The sequence below is a fragment of the Saccopteryx leptura genome, chromosome 2 (assembly GCF_036850995.1).
Source record: "Saccopteryx leptura isolate mSacLep1 chromosome 2, mSacLep1_pri_phased_curated, whole genome shotgun sequence".
Lineage (NCBI taxonomy): Eukaryota > Metazoa > Chordata > Mammalia > Chiroptera > Emballonuridae > Saccopteryx > Saccopteryx leptura.
The window spans coordinates 347,747,794-347,762,742 of NC_089504.1; the positions used below are offsets into that span (position 1 = coordinate 347,747,794).

General features: G+C 55.4%; 1 protein-coding gene across 8 annotated transcripts; it reads left to right on the forward strand.

Annotated features, from left to right (window-relative positions):
• The first annotated feature begins 2,763 nt into the window (after positions 1-2,763).
• Positions 2,764-14,897, forward strand: PCGF2 (polycomb group ring finger 2). Of its 8 annotated transcripts, none has more exons than XM_066364356.1 (10): positions 2,764-2,792; positions 9,372-9,522; positions 10,103-10,199; positions 10,474-10,529; positions 10,854-10,904; positions 11,130-11,238; positions 11,399-11,453; positions 11,535-11,630; positions 12,612-12,692; positions 13,238-14,897. In XM_066364356.1, exons 2-10 carry the CDS (start codon positions 9,411-9,413, stop codon positions 13,613-13,615), a joined length of 1,035 nt encoding a protein of 344 aa, XP_066220453.1. In that variant the 5' UTR covers positions 2,764-2,792; positions 9,372-9,410; the 3' UTR covers positions 13,616-14,897. The 8 variants fall into 8 exon arrangements, with proteins under 8 accessions (XP_066220453.1, XP_066220456.1, XP_066220458.1 ...); XM_066364359.1 differs by lacking the exon at positions 2,764-2,792 and adding an exon at positions 3,010-3,111; XM_066364361.1 differs by lacking the exon at positions 2,764-2,792 and adding an exon at positions 3,520-3,543.
• Positions 14,898-14,949: the final 52 nt, after the last annotated feature.

Here is a 14,949-nt window from a genome sequence, read left to right on the forward strand (position 1 = left end):
ACTAAGGCTGAGGTGAAGCATTGGCATCTAACCTCTGCCAGAGGTGCATCAGAGGGTGCAGGGTAGAAGCCTCCACTTTTATGAAAGAGCTAAGCAAAGGACTCAAGCAATTCTCTTCAATAGCCGGTCTCTTCTCAAGATTGGGCTCAAAGGAGGCCTTTTCTCAAAGCCCTGCCCAGGCTCATGTATTCCTACCAGGCTCTCACAAAGCTGGTGGGGGCAACCACAGGGTACACAGTGCCATGGAAGCTAATGGGACAAGGTGTATAACCCTCTGGATTTGTCCCCATCGGCCTGTGAGTGCCCTGGGGGGGGGGGGAACCCAGCTCATCAGCTTTAGGTCCCCTGTACCTAGGCAGTACTTGCATTGACACCACAGGTGCTTCTTTTTTCCAGACTCTAGACAAATCCAGATGTGGGGAGAGTTGGGTCAGAAGGTTCTCCTGCTGAACCAGAAAGGCGAGGGTTATGGGGACCTGTTACCTAGGACAAAAATGATTAAAATAAAGTTTTAGTGGGTAGTGGGGTCTTGTTCCATCTTAGGGTTTGCTGGTGATTGGAACAACTGAGGAACAAGTGAATGGACGCCAGGTGAGCACAGTGGTCCTTTCCAGCAGCAGCCCAGGATCAGAGTCACAGTGGGGATTCAGACGGAGATAGCAGCAGAGACTCCCCACATGCCCACAAACCCAATAGCAGCTCCTGGATGCCCGTGAGGATCGTGGGTGAGATTGAGATATTCTGAAAACCCTACAGGTTTCTCTTGCTTGGGACCTTCTCGCTCGTAAGGAGTGGCAGACCAGGAGTCTCCGTTGCGCTCTCTTCCCCGAAAAGCGACTGCAGGACAGAGAAGGATGCATGGGTCTTCCTAGACAGAATCCAAGATGCAGGTGACTCACTTTGCCCTAGGGACAGTGGGCGTGTCTACGCCAGGAGCCCCCTTTCCTAGGGGAGTGGCGAACTCCGGGTCTCCGCATGCAAACACAGGAGCAGGTGACCAGATCCTCCCCCGGTCCTTCTTCCCGCGGGTTCTCAGACTATCACCCTCTGGGCGGAAATCTTTCTCTCTCTCTCTCTCTCTCTCTCTCTCTCCTTCCTCTTCCTCCCGGCCCCTATTCAGGCGGTGCGGGCTGAAGGCTGAAGCTGGGTTCACTTGGCAGTCAGTGTCCTCAGATCTGCTGGTCGCCGCCCAAGGGGTGAAAGCATGCAGTCCGCGGGCCCAAGCTTCGGGCTGGCCGGGGCTGCGAGCGAGAAAGCGTGGAGAAGGCAGGCGCCCGAAGCTGCCGAAGATTCGTTTCCTTATTTCCTAACTCGAGCCAGCCACTGTCAGTGCGATTAATGGCGCTTCTGGCCGGATGATCGAGCTCTTTGAAGGGACAGACACAGTGACGATCCCCAATAAATCTTGACTAATGAATAAGTGAATCGACCGTCTTAATGAGGCAGGCCCGCGGTTGTCGCCGGAACGTAGTATCGATTAGCTTCCCCGGCGCCACGCTCAGCCGCTCCTCCCGGCTTGTCCAAGCCTCCCTCCTCGTTTTTCTCCCGTTGGTGGGATCCAGCGGCGACGGGAACCCGAACCCTGGGGTGGAGCCGGGAGCAACGGTCGGACTCGGCGGCTCCCCGCCACCTCCACGCTCGCCAGGCTCCTCCCGCCGCCGCCGCCACGAAGGAGGCGCACCAACCGCGCAGAGCGCGGAGAGCGACCCGCGCCTGGGCGAAAAATGCGGGAACCAGCGCGAGGCCGGGAAAAAGCGCGGGCCCACTTTCTACCTCCCGCGTCTGGTTTTCTAGTTTATTCAGGCCTTTCGCATTCGGTCGGGTGATTGTGTCCCGGGCTCGGGATCTCCAGCTTTTCTTCCGGCCCAGGTTGCGTTCAATTTTTCTCCACGTCCGGGGCGCCAGCCTTCGCCACCGCGACCAAGCCCCCCGCCACGAAACCTACCCCTGCCGCCTTTCCCCGCGTTCCCAGGCGGTTTGCCCCACGAGGTTACCCGGCTTGGTCCCGGTTGCTGCGTTTTAGAGCCGGTGATCCGGCCGCCAAGAGAGGCTAGGAGTGTGGGGAGGACACGCTGTTCCAAATGCAGTTATTAATTTTAAGGGAGTGTTACTTAGAGTGAATGAAAATAATCCGGACGTGTGTCCGAAGAGGCGTCGGGTCCCCCACCCGGGCAGAGCGCCCTTTCGCCAAGGCTGGAGGACTGCAAAGCCAACCACATTGCATATAGCCCAGTCTTCATTTCACCATTTTCTAAGAGCCCAGCTAGGGGCGGGGATCGCAGGGTCAAGGAGTGGGGGGCAAACACATATTTTTGGGGAGGGAGGGGTGAGTTGCAGAGGGTAACAGAGGAGAGGATTCATCCTCCAGGTTCAGGGACTGTTTGGGAAGGGTAAAGTCACGTCCTAGTTTTGGGGGGCCCACTCCGTGTTGAGGGGCAACTGAGTTAGCCTCTTTCCCCCCTCCTCTGCCCCTCTCCGCAAACACCCTGAAGGAATGAGGTCACGTGGGTGAGTAGTGGGCGGGACCTACTCTAGTCCGGAGAAAAAAAGCCATTTTGTGCCCCCCCCCCCAGCCCCGGTCCCTCCCCTCCCCTGTGTGTCCCCTCCCCTCCCCTCCCTTCCCCTCCCCTCTCTCCCTTCCACCCCAAGCCGCTTTCACAAACTCCTTTCTTACCGTAGGTTTCTCCCCTCCTGCCGCCGGAGCGGGCGACGCGGCTGGGTTCCCCCTCCCCTCCCTTCCCTCCCTCCCTCCCATCCCCCCCTCCCCGAGACCCACCGGACCCCGAACCCAGGTAAGCGGACGCAGACTGCCCTTGCCTTTTCTCCTACTATCCCATAATCGTCTGGGGATTTGGATGGGGGCTGGTGCATCCCCTTTACACATCCCTGTGGGAGGAGGAGGCTCCGAACCGGGCCTGCTGCTCGCGTCTGCGCCCCACCCCCGCCAGCCCCGATCTAGCTCGCCCGGTCCGCCTTTCTCCCTTTTTTCTCTCCCCTTTTCCCTTCTTTCCCTTCCAAGATGGCCGAAGTGGATTCTCCTTTTAACGCTTTGGCGTCTCCCTCGACCATCACCTCTTTGTGCCTCAGCCCCCTCCTAGACCTGCTTCGGAGGTAGCGAGGGGGAGGGACCAAGGCAGCCACAAAGGCTTTGGGGCTCCGTGTTGGGTGGATCTCTGCCCTTCCATCGCACCCCAACAGCCTGAGAAGCCCTGGCTTTACCCCACTACCCTCCTCGGTCTGGGGAGGGGTCGCTCTCTGCTTTTTCTGTGGACACCCGGGCGTCATAGACGTGCAAGTACTTGAGGCCGGGAATAAGGGGACGTGCTTTTTTGATTGCTGCGGGCCGAGGGAGGGCGCTCTTTCCTGCCGGGTCCGGGTCCTCTCGGGCACCTCCCCCAGCCTGGCCCTCCCCCCACCTCCCCATTCCTGCACTGGGCGCCCCGCCTCCTCCCCAACCACCTAAGCAGAGCCTCTTTCTCCGGAACACCCCTCCTTGGGCCCCGCGGAAAGTTTGGCTCTAGGGAAGATAGCAGCGGCCACCTGGTAACTGGGGTCCCTGATCCTCTGACCCAGGCTCCGGGGGCAGCCGGGACGGAATGGGTAGAATGGAAATGCGGGGGAGATTTATCGCGCTATTCCCCATCACCAGCGGAGGCAGGTGGGGGTCTGACCTACTGACCCCTCTACCACTGGGGAGCCGGGCTGCCCCCTTCCTCCCCAGGCCCTCCTGCTGCTAGTTCTGAGGGGATGGGACCCCTCCGTAAGTGGACATCCCTGCTCCTCCTGTCTCCGCGTTGGGCCCAGGCATGCCTCGCCCCCTCCCCCAAAGCCCCCATCTGCCCAGAATTGCTCCGGATGGCTGGACGCCTGGGGTGGTAAATTTGCCTGTAAATATTGTGGAAGTGTTACCCCGAGCTTGCCCCTGGTCTTTGTTTCTCAGAGTTACCCCCCAGCCCCACCCCATGCTGCCACAGTCTGTCCAGGGCTTCCTGTGGCTGGGGGTAGGTGTCCCTTGGTTGTCTCGCGCTCCATTCTGATGTCTCCTTTTCTGGGCCTCTTGTAGTTTGTATCTGTTCCTACAACTACTTTCTCTTCTTCCTCCCGCTTCCACTCTGTTCCAGGGTGTTGGGACTTGGAAAAGAAGCGTAAAGCCAGCTCTGTTGCAGTTTTTTGGTGGTGAGGTTTTCCCAGGGGTTTCTTCATTTAGAGTTGGGGGTTACAGTCTTAGAACTATCTTTGGAATGAGGCAGGAAGCAGACCTGGGACTTAGGATCCAGATACTGTGTAGCTGGGGTTCAAGTTGAAGAATTTGGGGGGGTGGGCAGGAAGATAGCTCTCTGCTGTCCTGGGCTTGCCTGAGAGATCTTGGTGGATGGAGCTGTTACCATGGGAATGGAGAGAGCCTGGACAGGATGAGGTTATATCTTTGTGCAGGTCAGATGCCCACCCCACTCCTCCAATCTCTGACCCCCAGAGTGGAGGTTAGGAGCTGCACTGTCTTTGTTGCCAGAAGACTTAGGTTATAATTTACACTGGGTGGACCAGGGATACACAAAAGGTTAGTGTGTGTTTGCATCTCTGGTCTCAGCCAGGGATGTCAGACTGTGTGCTTCTAGATGATGTGGGTGGAGACAGCTATGCATCTGGCAGATGTGGGTCTGGGGGGGCTGTATGTGTGATGGGGTGTGTCTGGCTGATGTGTCTGTGTGTGTGTCTGGCCAAATATCTGTTTGGCTGACTATGTATGTGTGTGTTGTGTCTGCCTGGCCTTGTGTGTTTTGAGTGTGAGAGAGATGGAGGGGGTGTGTCTGGCTATGTGTGTATCTGGTAGTTGTAGTTCTGTGTGCATGTTTTGGGTTTTTGTCTTTGTTCGATCTTAGCAAGCTGGGAGGAGGTTAGGGGAGGGTAGAGTGAGCCCAGCTTCAGGAGGCTAGAAGCCTTTTTCAATGCTGCTGGCGGGGGAGTAGATCCTTGTGCCAGGGCCAAAGATCAGGGAACACTGAGCGGTTGACAGTGATTCCAGGTGGACCCCCACGTACCTCTTCCCTGCACAAACACACGGGCTTGCACGATTGCACCACGTAGTTGGAAGAGGAATGGACTTCTGGAAACTAGGATCCGAGTCTTGACAGTGCACTCTGGCTCACTGTGCTTCTGTGCAGCCTCAGTTTCTCTGTCTGTACCATGGAAGCAGGAGGAGGCCCCTGCTCCCTCTGCGTACTTCAAGGTGAGAATGTGTGCTGATGGTTATGTTGTGGCCAGACTTGGATCCCTCCCTTCACTCACTGAGTGATCTAGGGAACATGGAGTGGAGTCCTTCTACCTTCTCCCTGGATGGAATCAGGCCAGGCTTATTGTTTTTTGTTTTTTGAGAGAGAGAGAGAGAGACGGGGAGAGGAAGGGACAGAGATGAGAAGCACCAACTTGTAGTTATGGCACTTTAGTTATTCATTAATTGCTTTTCATACGTGCCTTGGGGGCGGATGACAATGACAGACTCCAGCTGAGCCAGTGACCTTGGGCTCAAGCCAGTGACCTTGGGCTCAAGCCAGTGACCATGGGGTCGTGTTGATGATCTCACACTTAAGCTGGTGAGCCTGCACTCAAGCCAGGAGTTTTGAACCTGGGACCCATGATGCTCTATCCACTGCACCAACACTGGTCAGGCTAGACTTATTGGTTCTTTTTTTTTTTTTTTTTTTTAAGATTTTATTTATTGATTTTGGAGATAGAGAGGAGGTGGGAGCAGGAAGCATCAACTCACAGTAGTAGTTGCTTCTCGTATGTGCCTTGACCTGGCAAGCCCAGGGCGTCCGACTGGTGACCTCAGGGTTCCGGGTCAATGCTTTAGCCACTGTGCCACCACAGGTCAGGCTTATTGGTTCTTAAACTAGTAAGGAGCTTGGCCTAGGTGCCAGGGTGTAAAGAGCGCTGGACCGGGAGTCAGGCAGTTTCTAGTTCCAGCACTGTCATTGCGGTGCTGCGTGACCTTAGACAAGTCACTTTCTAAGTTTCTTCATCTATCAAATGAAATGATTGGACAAGATGCTTTCTAAGATCCCTTCTACTTTTGCAGTTCTAGATGTCTGGATGTGACCTTGAGTGACATTTCCCAAGACCTGGAGGCTTTCTATTTCTAGTGAGGGAGTTGGGCTAATCCCATTTGGCGGAAAGGCAGAGCCATGAGTGCTGTCACTGAGCGTCCAGAGAAGCGGGGGACCTCTGAGTTGGCAGAGACTGCTGTTCGTGCAGAGGAAATGAAAAAACTGACAGCGAGAGAGGCCTAACCCTTGGGGAACTTCCAGAAAGAGCTTGGTTAAAACAAAGAGGGGGGGTGGTCTTTATCAGTAGGAGACTTTTTTTTTTTTTAATTTATTTATTTATTCATTTTAGAGAGGAGAGAGAAAGGGAGAGAGAGAGAGACAGAGAGGGAGACAGAGAGGAGAGAGAGACAGAGAGAGAAGGTGGGGAGGAGCTGGAAGCATCAACTCCCATATGCGCCTTGACCAGGCAAGCCCAGGGTTTCGAACCGGCGACCTTAGCATTTCCAGGTTGATGCCTTATCCACTGCGCCACCACAGGTCAGGCATCAGTAGGAGACTTTGAGGATAAGGGAAGACCAATGCCAGGCTTGAGTGGCAAAGAGGACTGGAATTGGGTGCTGGGTGCAGATTTATCTCCTTTCCTGCCACTGTAGCCGAGACCAGGGCTTCCCAAGGGCCAGAAGCACGAGCTGACCAACTGTTGTGCCCTTGCTAAGACAGTGGTTTGGGGACAGAAGACACTGAAGGACTTGGCCCCCAGCTGGGAAGGCAGTCGGGGTGGGAGGTGGTCCTCAGGTCCACTGTGGGGACATGGTTGAGACTGACCTGTTAGAGCCCCAGAAGTCCTCAGAGGCTACTTCCCAGTGGCCTTTGGTTTCCCTTTTCTGCTTTTTGGATTTGTCTCTCCCTCCCTGTCTTCCTCAGGCTGTTCCCATCTCCCAGCCTCTTCCCTAAAGTGATGATACTGGTTGTCTAGCCACCTGTCTCCCCTCTTCCCTCTGCTTCTCACAATACACCAGCCAGTTGCGGCTGGGGAGGAATTGGGTGTCAGTTGTAGGGCCCTGAGGCTTCCTGGGGGGGGATGAGATGAGGAGGGCATGCTTGGGGGAACATGTAACCATGACAATCAGGTAAAGAACTAACTAGGGCTTCTCCCCAGCCCCAGAGGTAAGAGTCTGAGGCTCTGGAGATGGAGTAGTGGGGGGAGCAGGGAGTGTCACAAGGGGGCTCGTTCCTTAAAGGGGAGAGGGAGGGACATTTCATACCTTCAGTAAGCACCTTAGCTCTTCCCTTCACTCGTTTGTCTAGAAAAGAGCCTGAGGGACAGTCTGGGTCTGAATGCTCACAAGTGCTTGAGGAAGTGAGGCTGAGGGCCGTGGCCATGTGCCTGGGAGCTTCTGTGGGTTGAGGCCATTGTCTGCCAGGCAGGAACTGGATGGGAGTTCTTAAGAGCAAGTGTCTGTTTGAAAACACAGGTGTGTGAATGAGGTGGCTAAAGCAGTGTGAAGCCCTACGAGTGTGTGTGTGCGCCGCGCACATGCACGCACACACATCGTGTGTGAGGGAGCGAGAGAAAGAAAAGGGGGTATGACATTCACTGGTAGCAACCTGGACTCCCAGCATTATCTGAGCCCAAAACGTTTTGTTTCTGGCTGTACACGCCCACAGATTCTTTTGGACACAGACACACTCACGGGACAGCGGTCATACAAAGTCCCTTTGGAGGCCTAGACAACACGTACACATCCAATATTACACACAGTCAGTGAGACGGCCAGTTGGAGTTTGTTCTTTCCTCTGGATGGTTGTAATAATATTTGGGCATCTTGCCAGGAACGAGGTTACTATGGAAACGACCAAAGAGTGGAGTCACCAGCAAGCCTGCTACATAATTGTGAAGGGGGGACCCGTGCAGGGAAGGCTGAAGGAGGCCACCCTGTGTGGAGCGGGAACCCCTTTCCTCTGGACAGCTCTGCAGCTCTCAGCTGCATCCCCACTGGCTCGCTGGGCTGGCTGCTTGTTCCCCTCTGTCTGCCCTGCAAGCTGGTGTTTCTCCCACGTGTGGCCTTAGTGTCTCTCTGTCGCTTTAGGTGTCTAGCCAGCCTCTGTTGGCTGTTTGGGTCCTGGCCAAACTCATCCTGGGGTCTCTATAGAAACTGCTGAGCCCGGCGGTGAATTTTTGGTCCTAGAAAACCCAATGTGGTGGCTTTAGAAACGTTTCTGGAAAGGAGAGAAGGGTGTATGTTGTAAAGGAGCCGTTGGGGCTTGGCCACCCTCCCAAGCTCCACCCCTCGGGCTTTTACTCTGGGAAAGAGGAAGAAGGGAGGGGCCGTGGCTTCTCCGAGCAGCTTTGATTTTTATCTAAGAAGCAAAAACATCAGCCAGTCCAGAGCTGGGCTTTGCCTGACCTCCCCAGACCCTGCCAGAGCCTGGCCAGGTGCTCAGGTGGGCTGGGGACAGGGAACTTTCTGCCCGGCTTTGGCCGGCTTCTTTGAGAGCCTGTTGTCTGTCGCTGGATAGTCCATGACAGGTGACAAAGGAGGTGTCGCCAGGCGGGACATGGTGGGTGACAGTGCTCACAGAAGGAAATTCCTGTGTGTGCAGCGGGACGGGTCCCTGGATGCGTGTGCTTGTGGGCACAGGTGGAGCTGTGTGCTCCTCACTATTTCCTGTGTGAGCACCAGGCCTGGGACCTGTATGGTCAGCATACGCTGGATTTCCAGATTGCTGCTCTGGGGCCGGGGCGGGGTGCAGAGCCAGAAGGACAAGTGATGGGGTGCCCCTTCAAATGTAAAGCAGCTTGTGTTTCCAGGAAGGCTTCCTGGAGGAGGAGTGGATGGAATGAAAGGAGGGTAGGATGGAGTAGAAAGACCAAGTCAGGGGCCTTGCACCTGTATAGAGTGGGGTGAAGGGGCAGGGACAATTTATTTTTTTCTCTTTTATTTTCCTTAGGTTCAGATCACTGGCTTATTTATCTGAATTTCATCATAGTTTCCAGCACTCACTTGAGTGAATATGAATTGGGATTATGGAGATGTTTTAAAAGTCTGTTCTCTTCCATTTTCCTGCCTCCTCACATCCTCTGGAGAGTTGGGTAGTACTTCCTATGGTCTAACCTCAGTCTTTCCTGCTGCTCCTGAAGTGGGGCCTGACCTTGTTGCTCAAGATGATGTGAATCTCCAGAGCCTCTGGCACCCAGGAAACACCCAGAAGGGGCCAGAAAGAACCAAATCCTTACATGCACCCAATCCAAGGCAGAGAGGAGGGGCCTTGGGCTCAGAGAGGATGTTGGATCTCCGGGTTTCTGATTCTACTTTTACTCCCCAGGGTGACACTCCCCAGTCCCCCAGCCCCCTCCGTGGCATCATGCATCGGACCACACGGATCAAAATCACGGAGCTGAACCCTCACCTCATGTGTGCCCTCTGTGGGGGGTACTTCATTGACGCCACGACCATCGTGGAGTGCTTGCATTCCTGTGAGTTGGGTGGGAGGGCTGCTTCTCAGGGTGGGCAGCCTCTGCCCAGGTTGGAGGGTTACTGCCCTGAAGATTGAACAAGTCCCTGTGACAGTGGGAGTCCCTAGGTCACAAAGAGATGGCTCGGAGGAGAGACTAGAGGTTTCAGCCCAGAAGTGTCATTTTAGGGACTCTAATCTGAGATCTCTGTGGCTGAAACGTCACCCCCTGAAGATGCAAGTGCCCCTGGTGTGTACTGTGGGCTTGGGGGCAAGGGGTTAAGGACCCTGAGAGGTGTGTAACAGGCTATGGTTTTGTACTTCATGAGAGGAATTTGGGATTGGGGGCTCACCGTACACATGACACATGACACTGGCCTGACACACACACACACACACACACACACACACGTCCTGTCCTGTCCCAAGGATGGATGTGGCGCAGATGCCCTCTATGCAAAACAGGATCACGTTGGCCCTCTGAATAGGCCTGAACTGCTGGGACACGGTGGAGAAGGGATACCTGAACTTGAACGGAGGGTGTGGGGCTGGACCTGGTTAGGAAGGGGGCTCTGACCCCTCCTCCTTCCCTCTCCCCCAAGTCTGCAAAACCTGCATCGTGCGCTACCTGGAGACCAACAAGTACTGCCCCATGTGTGACGTGCAGGTCCATAAGACCCGGCCGCTGCTGAGTATCAGGTGGGCCCGGCCCCTGGGGTCCTCCGGGCCGCGTCCCTGTCCTTCAGCCCTCCTTGTTCCTGTAGCCAGGGTGGGGGCAGGTGGGGAAGCACTGGGCCTCTTCCCTCTCTCCAGTCGAATCTAGCCGAGAAGTACTGGAGGGGTAAAGACTAGGTCTCCTAGGACCCCGTGCTGGGCGCGAGGCCCAGGCAGGGCGGTGAGAGTGGGGTCCCTGGCTGGGGAGTTTGGGGTAAGAGCTGTGTTGATAGGGCCCTGTATGTTTGTTTTTTTCCAGATCTGACAAAACCCTCCAAGACATTGTCTACAAATTGGTCCCTGGGCTTTTTAAAGGTATCCACGCCTGACTCGTGGTGGCGCAGTGGATGGGGTGTTGGCATGGAAGGCTGAGGTTGCCGGTTCGGGGCCCCGGGTTTACCCAGTGGGGGCACATGTGAGAATCAACCATCTATGAGCAACTCCCTATGAAAGGCTTTCTGCCCGCAAACCCCCCCCCCCGCCTTCCTCTCTCTCTCCTCTCTCTGAGATCAATAAGTAATCTCTTTAAAAATAATAGTAATAAAAACAAAGGTAGCCCACACACCCTTCCTCCTGCCCACCACCTCCCATTTCCCAGCTTCTTGTTCCCTCCTCATCCTGTTTCCTTCTCTCTTTCAGATGAGATGAAACGGCGGCGGGACTTCTATGCAGCGTACCCCCTGACGGAAGGTGAGTTCATGTGTGTGTGCTCCCAGGCCTGGGACCACGTAGTATGTGGTGCTGCCCGGCCACGAGGGCTGGATGCACCGGGCTGGCCTTCTCCACGCACCACCACGCTGCCTGCCCAGCCCAGAGGATGGCTAGGCTCACCCCGGAGCTCCGAGATCTTGGGTCTGTGGTGGGGCTCCTTTCTCCCGTCCTAGGCCAGCCCCACCGAGTTCTCTCCTTTTGCAGTCCCCAATGGCTCCAATGAGGACCGTGGTGAAGTCCTGGAACAGGAGAAGGGGGCTCTGAGTGACGATGAGATTGTCAGCCTCTCCATTGAGTTCTATGAAGCTGTCAGGCAAGTCTGTCATATACCTGATTTTTGGGGGGGGTCCTAGGCTGGGTAACCTCTTATCCCACCATGGTTCAATTCTCCTGGAGAGGAGGGCCTTCTGGATGTGTGTACTAGGGAATCCTGCCTGGACCAGGGCCTCCCTAGCTTTATTCTCCCCCCTCAGGGATCGGGAGGAGAAGAAGGGCCCCCTGGAGAATGGGGATGGGGACAAGGAAAAGGTGAGTGCTGGGGCCTGCCCAGGAGTGGGGTGTGGGCTGGGAGAGGCGGACCACAGCCCTGAGGTGCCTCTCCCTCGACAGACAGGGGTGCGCTTCCTGCGCTGTCCAGCAGCCATGACCGTCATGCATCTCGCCAAGTTTCTCCGCAACAAGATGGATGTGCCCAGCAAGTACAAGGTGAGAGTCCCTTGGGTCCTTTGAAAAACTGAGTGCCTGTGGTTGGGTGTGTCTGACAATCTGTACATCTCAGCCATTGTTCAGGTCTGGCTGGGTGTCAATAAGGGCCTACCTGGTTGTGTAATTGAGCCCAAGTGGAAAGGTAATTGAAACCAGAATTAGGGTGGGGCAGTGTGCATCTGTTGAAACCAGTGTGCATAGGTACATGAGAACAGGTGGTGTGTGCGTACGCACACATGAATGCTTACACACTCAGAACTGTGGCAAAAACAGTCTTACCTGGGCCCTGCTGGCTGAGGGAAGGCTAGTCTGAAATTCCAATAGAACTCTAGGACATTGCTTCTTAAACTTGAGTGTGTCTGTGATCCCTTAGAGATCTTGTTAAAATGCAGATCCTGATTTGATAGATTCTGCATTTCCAGCAAGCCTCCAGGTGCTGCCAATGCTTTTGGTCTACAGAGCACACTGCGTTTCAAGAGTCTAGGACAGTGGATGCCAAACTTCTCTGCATGGCAGAATCATGTGGGGGACTTTAACACTCCATTCATATCTTCTCAGCTAAAACAATCTCGGCGTGAGATCCAAGCATTGGTATTCCTTAAAGCTCCCTGGGTGATTCTGTGCAGCCTGGGTGAAAGCCAGTGCTCCAGGAGATCCTTCTCACCTGGGCCTTTTCTTTGCCCATTGGCTCCTCTGGGGGACCTGCCGGTGACATAAGGGGACCCAGAGGGCTGGGTGGATGGCTGGGGCGGGGGGTTGTTAATGATGTGGGTATCTTTTCTGGATCCCTTTCTACCTAGTGGTCTGCAGTTCTGTTGGGACAGCTCTGATAGGGGATCAGCTCTACCGCGAAACCCCAGAGTAATGAGGGACCCCCAGAGTCCACTTGGGCCGCTGTTCCCCCACACCCCGCAAGACCCCCAGCTTGGATCCTCTTTGCCAGATGGCCAGGGCCACAGTGTTCTCGCTCTCCTCCTGCAGGTAGAGGTTCTCTATGAGGATGAGCCCCTGAAGGAATACTACACCCTCATGGACATCGCCTACATCTACCCCTGGCGGCGGGTGAGCAGGACTGCAGGGACCCCGGCAGGTCTGGCATTGGTCTGTGCCCACAGTGACCACATGAGCCCCCCTGTTCGAATCACAGTTCATCTCTTGTCCCATGAGCTGGCCGTGTCCAGGGTGGCCTACCCTACCAGTTAGGTCTCGGGGCTGCCTCTCACTGATGACCTCCCACACTCAGGAGAAAAGTGTCCTTGGGCAGATTACATGCCCCTGTGTGGGGTCAGGAAAGAGGTGGCTTGACCTCTTTTTTTTGACCTGGTGGCTGTGGGGGAGTAAATGTTGTTTTCTGCTCTTGGCCTCCCTCTCTCCCTTCCAGTTGGCATGTTTTTTGGGTCTCATGTGCCCTGTCTCTCAGCCTTGCTGCACAGTCACTCAGTCAAGCTTTGCCTTTGTCCTCCTACTCTGCGGGGTCTTTCTCTCCAAGGCTTGACCCTTTCCTGTCATCCTCTGGGCACGAGGGGGTGAAGGTAGGTGGCTGCTCAGTTAGCCGTTCTCCTGACACCCACCCCATGCCTGCTTCTCCTCTCCCACTTTCCCTGCAGAACGGCCCTCTCCCCCTCAAGTACCGGGTCCAGCCAGCCTGCAAGCGGCTCACCTTGCCTACAGCGCCCACCCCCTCCGAGGGCACCAACACCAGTGGGGCGTCAGAGTGTGAGTCAGTCAGCGACAAGGCTCCCAGCCCTGCCACCCTGCCGGCCACCTCTTCCTCTCTGCCCAGCCCAGCCACCCCCTCCCATGGCTCTCCCAGCTCCCATGGACCCCCGGCCACCCACCCTACCTCCCCCACTCCCCCTTCAGCAGCCGGCGGGGTCACCACAGCTACCAACGGGGGCACCTCGAACTGCCTGCAGACACCATCCTCAACCAGCAGGGGGCGCAAGATGACTGTCAATGGAGCTCCTGTGCCCCCCTTAACTTGAGGAAAGGGACCGTCTCCCTCCTTTTCCAGCCATGCCTCTCCACCCCTCTTTTTTCTGGGCTCTTTTTTCCACCTCTTATATTTTTCCCAGCTCCTCCCACCTTAGGGGTGGGGGGAGGGTTTTATAAATAAATCTATATATATGTACATAGGAAAAACCAAATATACATACTTATTTTCTATGGACCAACCAGATTAATTTAAATGCCACAGGAAACAAACTTTTTGTGTGTGTGTGTATGTGGGGGTGGGGGTTCATTTTTATGGGGTCTTGCATAATTTGCTCTTTCCTGGGGGTGCCTGGAGGTAGACTGGAGGGACCACCTAAGGCTCAGTAGAGCTCTGCCCCATCCTCCGCTTCCCAAGGCAGATGGGGTGTTGGGGAGCCCACCCGCCCCCAAAGCTCTAGGCACGACTTGAACTGTATGGAGTCTATCTTCTTTCTCTGCCCATCTTGGCTGCTGTCCTGCCCTGACCAGTCGGTCTCCCCCGCCCTCATGTTGAATGTCCAGAGACTTGCTAAGACAGTGCCTTTTACAAATACAGTTTGTCCCCTGGTTCTGAGGAATGAGTGGGCAGTGGAGATGGCATCTCTCTTGTCTCCTCTTGCAGTGGAAACTTTGTACAAAGAATAGATAGTTCTGCCTTTCTTTGTTCTTTTTCCTGCGTATGTGGCCTTCGCATCATTTTTCTTGTGGAAGAGAAGATTCAGGCCATGGGAGGCCTCGGTCCTTGAAGTTCTGCTGTGGCTTTAGCGTTGTGAACTGCTTCGTCCCCTTCTGCCCGTGCCTCTGTCCCTACCCAGGAACCCTCACCAGCAAGCCTGGTGATCAAGTCTCACTTGGGGACCTGGAGTGGAGAGGTGGAGTGGGGTTAACCTCAGACAAGCACAGACCCCAGATTCTGCCAGAGGCCAATAGCCGTCCGGTCCCCTCCGGACCCCTAGCTGTGGCCCAGTGAGGAAGAGCCTCGGGCGTCTGAAAGCACAAGATGACGGACACTTGTAAGCTCTGTCCTCAACTCCATCCTGAGGTCAGGGGACCACCCCGTGATGGGCTGACCCCAATAGGTCCCTGCCCACCTGTTTGCTTTGTGTACATAGATCAGGTGGGGGAGGAGGTGAGGAGGCAAGACTGTCACAACCTAGGTGTTTGGGGTTGGGTCCCCCCAGCAGGTTTGTCTGTATTTACGCTTCGTCCTGTGTCTGAGGTGCTATGACTGGACCCTCCTACCCCGGGACATTTGTATCTCCTGGCTTCGTAATAAATGCTGCATACTCTTCAGAGCCTCTAGTTCTTTGGGGCAGACGGGACAGGGAAAGGATGGGTGGGTCCC

Excerpts from the sequence above, each read along its gene's own strand:
- PCGF2 (XM_066364353.1), top strand. The coding sequence starts at position 9,060 with ATGAATTGGGATTATGGAGATGTTTTAAAAGTCTGTTCTCTTCCATTT. Across the intron at positions 11,239-11,398 it reads GAGTTCTATGAAGCTGTCAG|GGATCGGGAGGAGAAGAAGG; the intron begins GCAAGTCTGTCA and ends CTCCCCCCTCAG. Across the intron at positions 12,693-13,237 it reads ACATCTACCCCTGGCGGCGG|AACGGCCCTCTCCCCCTCAA; the intron begins GTGAGCAGGACT and ends CTTTCCCTGCAG.